The sequence below is a fragment of the Daucus carota genome, chromosome 3, assembly GCF_001625215.2.
Source record: "Daucus carota subsp. sativus chromosome 3, DH1 v3.0, whole genome shotgun sequence".
Classification (NCBI taxonomy): Eukaryota; Viridiplantae; Streptophyta; class Magnoliopsida; order Apiales; family Apiaceae; genus Daucus; species Daucus carota.
The window spans coordinates 2,281,782-2,294,890 of NC_030383.2; the positions used below are offsets into that span (position 1 = coordinate 2,281,782).

The 13,109-nt window shown below is 33.4% G+C and overlaps 1 protein-coding gene across 3 annotated transcripts; it reads right to left on the reverse strand.

Moving 5' to 3' along the window:
• Positions 1–381: 381 nt before the first annotated feature.
• On the reverse strand, positions 382–11,649 carry LOC108211210 (disease resistance protein At4g27190). Of its 3 annotated transcripts, none has more exons than XM_017382748.2 (3): positions 8,884–11,649; positions 8,534–8,800; positions 382–840 (listed from the first exon to the last, which is right to left on the reverse strand). In XM_017382748.2, the coding sequence occupies exons 1-3, from the start codon at positions 11,572–11,574 to the stop codon at positions 838–840; spliced, it is 2,961 nt and encodes a 986-aa protein (XP_017238237.1). In that variant the 5' UTR covers positions 11,575–11,649; the 3' UTR covers positions 382–837. The 3 variants fall into 3 exon arrangements, with proteins under 3 accessions (XP_017238237.1, XP_017238236.1, XP_063944823.1); XM_017382747.2 differs by lacking the exon at positions 382–840 and adding an exon at positions 5,813–7,029; XM_064088753.1 differs by lacking the exon at positions 382–840 and adding an exon at positions 6,687–6,868.
• Positions 11,650–13,109: the final 1,460 nt, after the last annotated feature.

Here is a 13,109-nt window from a genome sequence, read left to right on the forward strand (position 1 = left end):
TAATGAGTACTCCTTATGCTTATTTATTCGCATCACTTTCTTTCTGGTATTCTAGTATTGGTTTACAGAGTTTATACAAATTAATCAAGCAAGAACTATTCCATGCCAATCCAAAACAGAGAGCACGTCGATTTTAAACTCATTGCAGTGTGCCCCTGTGCTTACAAAGGCATTCAAACTCAACTAAATAATGCATTTAAACTCATTGCAGTCTAAAAAGGGGTTGTTATTTCAGTATGCCATGGCTTAAGTCCGCAATCAGTTGTAAATTTTGTTTAGAAAATAATTTATGAAGGTATTGCATTCGAAGTTCGAAAAAATATACTCCTATAAAAATACTTTAAAGGGTGTGGACAGTAGGCAGAAAAACTACAAGCCAATTTGTCTGCTCTTAAACACACGACTCGAAAATATAAAGATTAGTGTTAGTTAGATAAACATCCTTTGAAAATCGAAAATTAGAAACCACACTGAAAGATAACATACATGCTTCCCTTTGTCTTGTTAACCACTACAGGTTGTTACAACTCTATATCACTAGAAATGTGGGCAAATGTTTGTAAAACTCTTGACTACTAGGTACGCAAGAGTCACCTAGCAGCTCTCGCTTTTGCAAGTTCTCTTACATAATCATTCACGTCTTGAAACGCTTCATTTTTGTACCCGTTTCCATTAACATGGACGAACGGGGCGCTAGTATCCAAGAAACTGAAATATTCTATCTTATTACAGTTATAGTGTTGAAAGTACTCTAGTTTGGGCATATTAAAAACATACCTCCTGCTGTGGCTGAAACTCTTGAGGTTTCGCAAATATCGAAGCTCAACTGATTTGAGTTCACTACAACAAAAACACCATTAGACAACACTGATCAGACAACGCACGGTGAAAAAAGCGTTGTTTGGAAAAAAGACACAACACTTTCTTTTCGTCCTCGAAAAACTATTGTCTAACACCTACGACCTACAACGGTTAAAAAACTGTTGTCTAGTAAATTCAATCAGACAACGGTTTCTTAACTGTGTTATTGTGTAATGATGCACATTAGACAACTGTTTTTTGAGCCGATGTGTGAAAAAACTTCAGACAATATTTCACGAAACCGTTGTTGTAATGAGACAAGTGTTTTATTTGTTGTGTTGTTTACGAGCAGTTCAAACAAGGGTTCTATATAGTGTTGTGTGACTGGAAAGCGAACATACAAGTGTTTTTGTTAGCATCGTATCATAGCCTTATAGACAAGCTTTTAACTAATAAAACATTGTCTGACTGAATGACTTTTAAGAAAATAAACGTACATAAGAGAGTGCAAATATTCAAATGTCCTAACCAAAATTATAACAAAATAGTCAACTTCTTCATAGTCATAGGTTTTTCTTGCAATAGATCAAGAATTGAGCAAGAAAATGCGAATTTTTAACTCTTAAAAATGAAAATTTATTATACAACGGTTTCTTTCCCATAAACCGTTGTCTACACTACTTTTATACAACGGATTTTCCATGAAGCGTTGTTTGAGCCTAATTTAGACAATGAATTCTCTTACAACGATATACCCTCCATAACCGTTGTGTCATTTTCAATGATACAACATAAGTGCGTATATAAATTGTTGTCTGTTAGACACTACATGACAAAAAATAACTTTTTATAATAAGACAAAATTTACGTTTGATTAGCATTGTTAAAAAAACATACAAAATAAACATAAATTTTTTTGATTATTTTTATACATGACTAATATTGTTAGTTCTTGACATCCGTACGGTTAGATCATCGATAAAAATATTTATAAATTAATATTGAGCTAATCTTATACATAACAACGATTCTGTCCAGTACTCTCTAAATTGTAAACATAAAACACATACTAATACATAAGTCCGAACTACAAAATTATTTTGATATTGCAAATGAACAATACATATTTGCATATATGTATGATATAAATATATTTGTAAAGACAAAGAGTACAAAAACAAGAATTGATCAAGAAAATACGAATTTTTAACTCATAAAAATGAAAACTATAATACAACGGTTTCCATCCCATAAACCGTTGTTTACATTACTTTTATACAACGGATTATCCCTAAAGCGTTGTTTGAGTCTAATTTAGACAATGGTTTCTTTTACAACGGTATAATTTCCGTAACAGTTGTGTCATTTTTAGTGATACAACATAGATGTGTATAAAAACCGTTGTCTACTACACACTACAGGACAAAAAATAACTTTTTAGAATAAGACAAAATTTACGTTTGATTAGTATTGTTAAAAAAACATACAAAATAAACATATTTTTTTTTTATTTTTCTTATACATGACTAATATTGTTAGTTCTTGACATCCGTACGGTTAGATCATCGAAAAAAAATATTTATAAATTGATATAAAGTTAATCTTATACATAACAAAGATTCTATCTAGTATATTCTAATTTGTAAACATAAAACATATACTAATACTTACGTCCGAAGTACAAAATTGTCTTGCTATTACAAATAAACAATACATATTTGCATATATGCATAATATAAATATATTCTTTTAGATAAAAAGTATAAAAATAAGAATAGATCAAGGATGCAAGAATTTTTAACTCTTCAAAAGAAGAATTTATTATACAACAATTACTAGGACACAAAATGACAAAAATTACCTTTTTATTGTTAAACTTTTTTTAGGATTATTGTTAAAAAAATTTACAAGATTATTTTTCTAATTTTCTTATATTTATACATCAAATATTACTAGGATCAAATATTTTGTTTACTAGACACAATAATCCTACTAATTTTTTGTTAAAAGATCGTATAAGATAATTATAAAATATTTATTTTTTTATCACTAAATTATTATATATTTAAAATGCTATTTTTATGATATTTTGGTAATCAACTATAAATACATACTTACAAAATTCATTTTTTTTCAAATTCAACTACTGTATATAATATATCAAAATATAATATTTTTATTATTTGTAATATACAGTTGTTGTATCTCCACTTTGGAGATAAGCCATTCAATTTCCTCGGTATAATTTTCCGTTTCCCTCCTTTAGCATCATCCCAAATTTTCATTTCCCCCCTTAGCTCCTATGCTTTGTTCTATACACTGCACAATCTTGTTGGCCCTTCTCCTTCTCACCAGATCCCTAATTTTCATATCGTCTCTGATCAAATAGAAATGGAACTCTACTTCTCTTCACTCCAGATCTGCTCTCTCTCCCCCTCTCCCCCCCCCCCAACCTCCCTCTTCCTTTCTCTTCTCTCAGTTTTCGCAAATGTCAAGACCAGGTATATACATCTAATCATTTTATACTTTCATTGTTATTTTGGATTTTTTGTTGTGTGCATTCTAGACTATTCAACTTATAATCTTGGATTTTATGGGTGGGATTTTATGGGATGGTAATTATTGATTTGTTGTTGGTTTTCTACATGTTCTCCCTGTAATTGCCCTGTTTCATAATACATGCCCTATTATGTTGCTACTGGAGTTTGTTTGTTCTAGATGATGGATGTTTGCGGTTTGTTTGAGCTTGCTTTGTGTTTTGATTGGAGAAATTTGTGTGAATTCATTTTAGGGATCGTTAAAATTCCTGTATTTCATTTTTTAGTAGCTGTTTTTGTATTTTACACTTGTTATAAAGCAGCTTTTGCCAAACTTTTATTTAAATTATCCCTGTTCAGACTTTAACTTCGAGTGTTTGATTGTTATTTTTTATGTTATCAGACTCCCCAAACTCTAATTGTACGCACTGGTACATATGAAAAGTATGGCTTTTTATGAGTTTCTGTTGGGTACAAATGCAATCGTGACAGTTTTGGCTTATTCAGGGTAAGTTTAACTTAAATCTATCAAGTTTAATTTAATTCAGAGAGAAAAGGATATCCTCTAAGAACTTGGCATGATTTGGCTTATGTGTTCTGCAGATATGATATGGAGGATGCCATGGTTTTGAATATTTAGAATTTCTTCACACATTAGCCACAAATCTAGATTTCTAATTTTTTCCTTGCTCTTTACCATTTCTATTTGATTTATACTTTGTAGCCGCTAGCTAGCCAAATTCAGGTAAATGTGTTGTGCCTATGCAAAATGGAGAACTTGATGCCAGAGGACTTCTTGCAGCATTGATTCAGTCTGCTGGAACACTAGAATCATTTGTGGTATGCTTTTAGTTTATACAAAAAAGGTGCATGACTTTGCATTGCCAATAGGCGATAGCTCTCAGTCAGTTGGGTAGCTATCTCTCTTGCAGTAGATCTTAATGGGCTGTGTCTTTTTTCTATTTTATCATAAAGGGTATCATCTACCTTGGTCATTTTTAAGACATATCATTAGAGATCAGATTCTCATTTCTATATTAGATATGAAAATTTGGTTTGATAAACAATTCCTGGAAACTACTAAACAATTGTTTTAATAACACATAGGTTGTTGTGATCAAATGATGGCAAAAGAATTTGATTTTATACAAGGGTATGCTACTTTTACTTCTAATATTGTCTGCTTGTAGAATTATTACATGCCCATACAATAAAATAATTAACTAGACAGCAAGCAGTAAAACATAATACATCCAGTGTAGCTCTTAATAGTTGAAATGAAAATTCTGCGATTAAACAGGGTGTTCAAACTGCAAGCTTTATCATATCATGACTCTAACATGTTTATGTCAATATTTATAATGGGCGTGATGTCAATTCCCAGTCCCCTCCCTTGTCTTCTCATCTGTTTATCTACAAAATTACTCTCCAAACATCAAACACAGACCTATGACCTAACTCATCATTCTCCAAATCTTTCTTATTGACTAACACAACATACCATGCAATATCCCCTTGCTTATAAATATACTGCCAAGCCTCTAAGCAACCTCCATTTGTTTTTACTTGGTCGTTCCCTGGTAACTGTCTTCCTCTATTTTAGCTATCAAATCTTTTTATCTCCTATCATTACTCTCTTCAACTTATTACTTTTGTTTTCAGGTGCAGAGCCCATTCTTATTCTAAATATTCAAAGTAGCTATGAGTGAGAACAATCTGCCCCATTTGCTTTGGTGGATATTGTTAAAGAAGTGACCATGTTTGTCTTTAAGATCAGGATGCCCTCAGGTGTTAGAGTTGGTCTCATCAACGGCCTGGCTGACTTTGAATGCAGGTTGAGTTTTGGATGCAATGATAAATTGCAACTTGGCTCTTAATTTGATTGCCACTTTCACACGCGCTAGAGCTGCACTGGTTGCCTATGCAAAGTAGTTCCTCTCTTTCCCAGTTGAGCTTTTGTTAGTAGAAATTAGTGCTTGCAAGCAAATTGGGTGGCAATGTGGCATACCTTCTGCACGTTAAGGTCCAACCCGATGGTGTTTTAGATTCTAGTATATGTTCTATCCGTATGTAGTATGCAAGTTTTCCCCGTCATTTAACTTATGTACATTTTGGTGATGACCTTTGGTTTTAGATATTGTATCTTTAGATTAGCTGTGACAACTTTGTGATTGTATTTTGTTACTATAGTTGGTAATGAAAACTTTTGTTACTAATTTATTGCTTGTTAATTATATTGTTCAACATAGTATAATTATGTTATGTAAAACCATTGTCTGACATAACTAAATGCAAAAGGAAAAGAAAAAGAAAACAGTTGTCCCAAGTCCTACAAACAACACAATTTTAAGAATAAAATCGTTGTTTAAGACATACACAAAGAAGTATATAGTAGTAACAAACCATTGTCTAAGTCAATATTATTAGAGCATTCAGAACAAAAACCGTTGTAGAAGAGCTTTCATACAATGGTTTCATTATATAAATTATTGTTATAAGAAGCCTTACACAAGTGACCACTGATCGAAACCCGTTGTACAAGATAGTAAAACACGAGCCTCTATAACACAAACAATCTTGTCTGATACTCTTATTAACAAGTAAATATATCCAAAAACTGTTGTGTATATCCTCTCTAACAACATCATTTTTGAAAACAACTATTGTTATGAAGAGTTTCTAACAACACCACGTTTAAGAGAAAACGTTGTTGGTTCTGGGTGTTGCACAACAATTTTTTTAACGTAAACCATCGTGTTCACCACTATCACACAACGATGCGCACCGTTGTCTGATACGCATATCAGACGGCGTCTCGATAGACCACGGTTTTCTGTGGTCTCAGACAACGGGCAAAAACCGTTGTGTGATGCTGAATCTGTTGTAGTGGTTGAGGGGATGTGATACTTGTACCATTTACCCCAAAGGTTTCGTCACCGCCAACCTCTTTAACAATGTGTTCCATCGATTCACAGCTGCTTATATTTAACTTTTCGACTTGTCTGATTTCTCGAAACACCGAGCATGTGAAAAGAATTTGGAGTTTGCATCTAGAAATTGTCACATTCCTTAAGGCCGGCATATGACACTCGTAAGTTGCACCATAGAAAATACTCTTAAATTTTGGTAAATCGTCAAGATATATATCAGTGACTCGATTAAGGGTGATGATCTTGTCACTAGGATCCAGAATTTCATCACCAACTGCATCCTCAAAGATGCCATCCAACAGTTCGCAATCACTTATATGCACTTCCTCTAGTTGTTGGAGATTTTTGAAGATAGAACGCGTAAAAAGAGTATTAGACAATCCACATCCACGAATTTCCATGGTCTTTAAAACTGGCATATGAAATTCATAATTTGCAACCTGGAAAAACCTTTTGAGGTTGGGCAAATTCATAAGATCAACTTTTGTGAGTCGAGAGAGTGTGATAATCCGGTCACAAATCTGATCACCCCTGAAATCCTCAACAATGTTCACTAAAAATTCACAACATTTTACTTCTAACGTCTCGAGTTGGAGTTTCCTGAACACGGAGAAGGTGAAAAGAGTTGTAATTCGACAACTATCAACTACCAACTTCTTTAAAATCGGCATATACAACTGGAAATTTTCATCATCAAAAAAACTTTTGGGATGAGGGAAGTCTAGAACAACATTTGACGAGAGTCGAGGGATGAGCTGTGCCTACATAAATCAATACAACGTCAAATTGGGTAATACAACGGTGGCAGGTAGCGCATGCCAACATACGAGTTATTAGGATTTTGTAATCATATAATTTTTTATTTAATAATAATTATTATTATACTATTATGAAAAAGTCGTACCGATTATGAATTTATAATTAAAGATTTGGATATTAGTTAAGATTTTATAATTATTATCCTATTATGAAATGAATTATATAGTTATCAGGATTTTGTAATTATACAAATTTTTTTATTTAATAGTTATAATCATTATACTATTATGAAAAGATTTTTATAAGGTCAGTATTTTATATTTATTAAGATTTTATAATTATACTATGATGAAAATACTTCTACCGTACTGATTTTGTAATGCAACAATTATACCACCAACATAATTAAATCGCTAACAAAACTATTCATTTTTAATTAAAAGTCATACAATTTAATTTAGGAAAAATTCTAAAATTCAAATCCTACATAACCACAATTTGGTCATTATATATTATTGGGCCGTTTGACCAAACTTAAAAAAAGTGGCTTCTTGCTTAATGTAAAGAAGTGAAGTAGAAGTGAGAAGTAAATAAGTTAATAAAGTATTTGGAAAAGAAGCAGAATCTGTGAGAGAAAAGCTAGCATTCTCAGATTCTTAAAAGTACTTCCACTTCCTTACACAAACGAGTTAAGAAAAGCAGAAGCGAGCTGATTCCGATTCCGAAACAAGCCCTATATTTAAAAGTTTATTCCCTTTTACACCCCCATTGATTTTCGCCAAAATCATTTTACTACCTATACTTTCTATAATTGCACTATGCATCCCTTTACTATTTTTGGCACAACTTTGCACCCTTTCCATTAAAAGACTCAGGGGTAGTTTGGGCAATATTAAAAATTAATTATAGATAGATCTTTATTTTTTTTACCCCTTAAACGATATTTTTTGAAAATTCTTAAAGAACAAAAGTTGTAGAGAACGAAAAGATCCTTTTAAAACAATAAAATTCAAAATTATTGAAATCTTTTTTGTAATTTTTTAATAGATTATAAAAATTAGAGAACTTGTAAAAATTCGTAATAAATTCAATTAATTTCAAATTTCGATGATTTTTGATGATTCAAAACCTATAACTTTCGTTCATTTTGTATTCTCATATTATGATTCGAAACACGTTCTTGATTTAGGTACGTTCTTGATTTAGGTATATATTAAGATTATGTAATGTTTTTTATTTAATAATAATAGCTATTGATATACTCCTATAAAAATAATTTATACAAGGGATTTTATAGAATAGAATTATCGGTTTTTCTAGTGTGTGCTCATTGGCACACAATAAGCACAAAATTTGATAGTTTTTCTATATGTTGATTGGCTTACACTACTTTAATAATAATGATGACCTCCAGCATTCACACCAACCACACCAATGAAAACACGCCAAATATATATAATGCCCAAGAAATATGAAGGTTGGAATTAGGAGATTTAGCAGTATTACCTTGCAAGTATCAGCTTTTCCATTTTGATTACTCCAAAAACTCATCAAATTTGGCAAATTATATAGCACTAGACACGTCAACTCAGGGAACAGTATGCCATCACAGATTGCTTGTTCATCAACTCTAGCTATACTTGTCATTTCCTCGCATGCTTCTACTCTTATTTGCTTAAGCTGCTTAAGTTCACGGGCAACAGAAGATGCGAACATGCTTCTCAAGCTCCCACACCTACATATGTATATATACTCTAAGGAAGGGAATGCAACCTGCAACATATATATATAATCAATCAAGTGACTACCACTTTAAAGTGATATATATTCTCATATAAAGAAAAGAAGAAACATACCATTTTATCCAAAAGGGGCAGATTCTGAGCAGAGGGGTAGTCGGAATTTTCTGCGCAAAAGCTTCTGAGTTTGGGCGCATATTCTATCTGGAGTGATTTTAATTTGGAGAAATTGATGATTTCTCCATCACTTGTGCCTTCATTCATTACGATGGCTTCCATAGAATCACATTGATCTAGGCGCAGCTCCTGCAGTTGTACCAAAGTTTTTGCAATGTTGTTGCAGAAGAGGTATTTCAATTTAGAGCACCTAAAAATCTTCAAAATGGTTAGTTTAGAAAAACATGTTGCCAATTGAACACTGTCCAGGATCCGGTCCCGTGATATACTTGCTAGATGCCCCATGTTGTCACATCCAAAAATAACCAGTATTTTCAAGTCTTCAAATGCTCTCTTGTGATCATTACAGATGCTACTCACGTCTACATCGCTGTTGCACAAATTCACTTTTTCAGCGCTCACCATCAAACCTTCCCAAGGCATCGAGTGATTTCCTATGATCTGAATCGACTTCGTTAATGGAACTTTCCAGTCTTGGTCAAACTTAAAATTCCCATTTAGCGCTTCACCCACAAATATATTGTATCTGTCTGTACTAAAAGGTATATCTGTACCTTGAAAAGTATTATCCTGATAGAATTCAAAATGTAGACTTCTGAGACAGGTCAATTCACTGATCTCCTTCACTATGGGCTCCATATGATATTCGTCATAGCTATGGACGAATCCATGAGACACATGTAATTTTTCCAGACTGGATAGACTAGATATGACATTCTCCCTTACCAGTACAGCTCTCTGTTGTCGGATCTCTAGCTTTCGAAGATATTCCAGGTTTGCTACATCCAGCGGCTCTGGGAGCCTGCACTCATAAATGCAAAGAGATTCTAGTCTTTTGGGATAAAATCTAGCATCCGTGTTCCTTATGTCACAGGAAAATAAACTAAGCGTCCCAAGATTACCCAAAGGCTGAAGAGAGAAGTGCTCTGAAGAAATGTCCACATATTGTAGCATCAGACAACTGAGATTCACAAACATACTGTAGAAGCCACCTGAGAAAGGTTGCCAATAGTTGCCGCAGTGTAGCCACAAGGTGTGCAGGTTTGGGCATATCCAATGCTCGCCAAAATCAACATCCTCAGTCTCCACATCTAAACGTAAGAATCTTCGGGTATAATTGGCATTAGAAGGCAAGTATCTTGAGTTGCATGTTACCTGTAAAAATGCATATTTTGAATCTGTGAAAGCTATGGATCTTGCTACGGCTCGAATAATATCATGAACCTTTGTTTGAGCATCTTCACCAGAGCCTAGCAACAGAGAAGATTTCTTGAGATAATCAACCATAGCAAGTACTCTTGATTCTCCGCAGGGTATAAGTTGCGAGCCTGTTGCTAACTGGATCAGTATCTTGATATCGATGTCAGCATCTTCAGGAAACATGGAACAGAGAAAAAGACATGATTTGGCATCATCATTTTGTAGATAATCAATACTCAGTTTGATACCGCTATATACTTGCGGATCTACATCAGCAATTTCTTCAAACTTTCCCTTCTGAAGTTGATCGTGTGCGTCTGTCCACCAATAGTTAGGCTTGCCTTTTAGTGCTTTGCCAACCGCATGAATGACCAATGGCAATTCACCACACTTATCACAAACTTCTTTCACCAGGGATTCATCCGGTAGAGGATTATTTAAATCAGCAGGACCAACAATCTTCTTGAACATATACAAAGCTTCACCAGGACTTAAGGTTTTGATTTCGACAATATGCTGGCACTTGTTAGCCAAGCACATTTCTTTCTTTCGAGATGTGAAGAGGATTTTAGGACCCCCAGAAGAACTAGTGCCATTGCCAAATGGAGTTCCAATGATATCGTCTAAGTGAATATCCCTCCATACGTCATCTAGTATCAGGAGAATTTTACCTCTATTTCTTATACTGTTTTCCAGTTGAGAAGCTCTATTTTCCATAACTTCTGACTCCAGTTTGCAATCGAGAAGGCCAGCAATCTGTTCTTGCAACTTCATTTTGTCCATGTTTTCACTGCCTACATTAACTCGTACCGCCTTTTTGAAAATCTTCTTCTTTATGGCCTCTTCCCAAAACTGTTCCATCATGCGAGTTTTTCCCACTCCCGCCATTCCATAGATGCCGTGAATCACAGGACCATCTTCGTCCACAAGTGAATCCCAGAGTTTCTGATAAGTATCTTTTCTCGATTCAAACTCCTCGAATGTGGTCTCAAAATTTGGCATGACTATAACCTCCGGAAGGTATGCAATTTCTCCAGTTAGATACTCCTTTCCGGAGTCTTTGAGTTGAGTTACTGCCTTCGCCTTCTTCACCGCCTCCCTTCCAATTCGAAAACGGGAGATGGGATTAGGAACCGGCAGACGCTGAATACAGCTGCATGAAGGTGAAAGCTCTTCAGCGGCACTTTTTTGAATCTCTTGCGCATTGACTTGCCATTTGGATACATAGTCTTTAACTATTTTACCATTATTTTTTTCTTTCTCAACTTCCCTGGACATGTTGCCCTCCTCGATGTTAAGCTTCTCAGTTTCCGAATTGAGTTGATCAACAAGAGTTTTATAACAAAACATATACGTGAAGCCACGAAACAGAGCTTTAACGGTGTATTCAGATACTTTTTCCAGAAATACTCCCACCAGTACACCCGCCATGATTGATAAAGAGAGCAGGAAAAGAGAGGCAGTAGGTCTATAATATAAAATCGGGGATTGAGAGATTGATACAATTGTTGCAGCATTAACAGTCAATATATAGTGCTCTACAGCACTACTTTTTGATTCTAAGAATTTAAAACAGTGATGCAAATGTTTGATGTCACGCATGACGCACATTCTATGTTCTTACAGTATAAAATACTCACACCGTTCTTTGATATGTAGAAAAATGAGTAAAGTGGTGGGACCCATCAATATATAATCGATAGATTTGTAAAAGTGAATGAAAGTAGTGGGTGGTTGAGATTTTTATAATATAAAAGGTTACCACTTTGGGAAGGTTTTGAAATGTATAGAATTAAGTGGGACATCCAAAAAAACAAAGTGTATAGAAATCGGAGGGAGTATATTAACTTTTCTTTCAAAAATAAATAGATTAATATTTCAAAAAAAATTAAATAAATAAACTAAAAAAACGTTATGAAATTTATACTTTATAAAATACTCAAAATGCGAGAGAGTGGCCTTATACTTGTAATTTTCAATCATAATATATGAGGAGAAGTTTGAGGTATACATTTATATTGAGCCTCTTTGGCTAAATAAATAAAGTCCTTATTAAGGATTTTTATTTTCAAAATATATATTTTTAAAATTTTAGTTAGATATAAATGTTAAGAATATGTTTACTATTTATTATGCGAGAAAAAATAAGGTTTATTTCATAAAAAAAAGTAGGATTTCAATTACTTTTTTTTTCAGGAATAAACACTCCAAACAGCCGCCACGCGTGAAAAACAGATTACTAGGTTGTTAGCCGAGAGGGACCATTTCCAGCTTCTAGTGGAACAATTGAACAAACCAAATTAGTTGGTAAACCTAATCAGTAGGTATGTTTATTTTGCTTAGTCTCCTTTTGTTTAATTAAGATTTTATATAACTATTACAAAAATAAGCTCTTTTTTTCTTAAAATGTATTTTTTTTAGAATTATTTTGGATATAATTTTAATGAGGTGTTTCATATTTGTTATTTGATAAAAAAAAAAAAGAGTTTATTTCTGAAAAAAAGTAGAATTTTAGGTAAATTTCTTCAAAAATAAGCTTTTTTTTCTTTTAAAAAATAAGGTTTGCCAAACGGTCTCATTATTCTAGTAACAGGCCGACTAACTACAAATGTTTCAAAGCAGCTGTTTAAAGAAGACTTGTATGTTTGTTGTTGGTTGTTAGGTATGTATGTTTATTCTTCTTCGTCTCCTTTTGTTTGAGATTCTATATAATTGTAATCATAGAGGCTGACTCATTGTAAATGTTTCAAAAGCAGATGGTTTCTTTAGATCAAGTTGCATTCAAAATAATTATACAGTATGATGTTTAAATAAGATTTGTATATGTTTGTTGGTGGTTGTTAGATAGTGAGAATTACAACAATATCACTACTTTTAGCAGATCTCCACCAGGATTAGTCTTGCAATCTTAGAACTATGCCGGTACAATTGAGGAAATCTGTCCAAGCTAGCACTTGACACGGTGG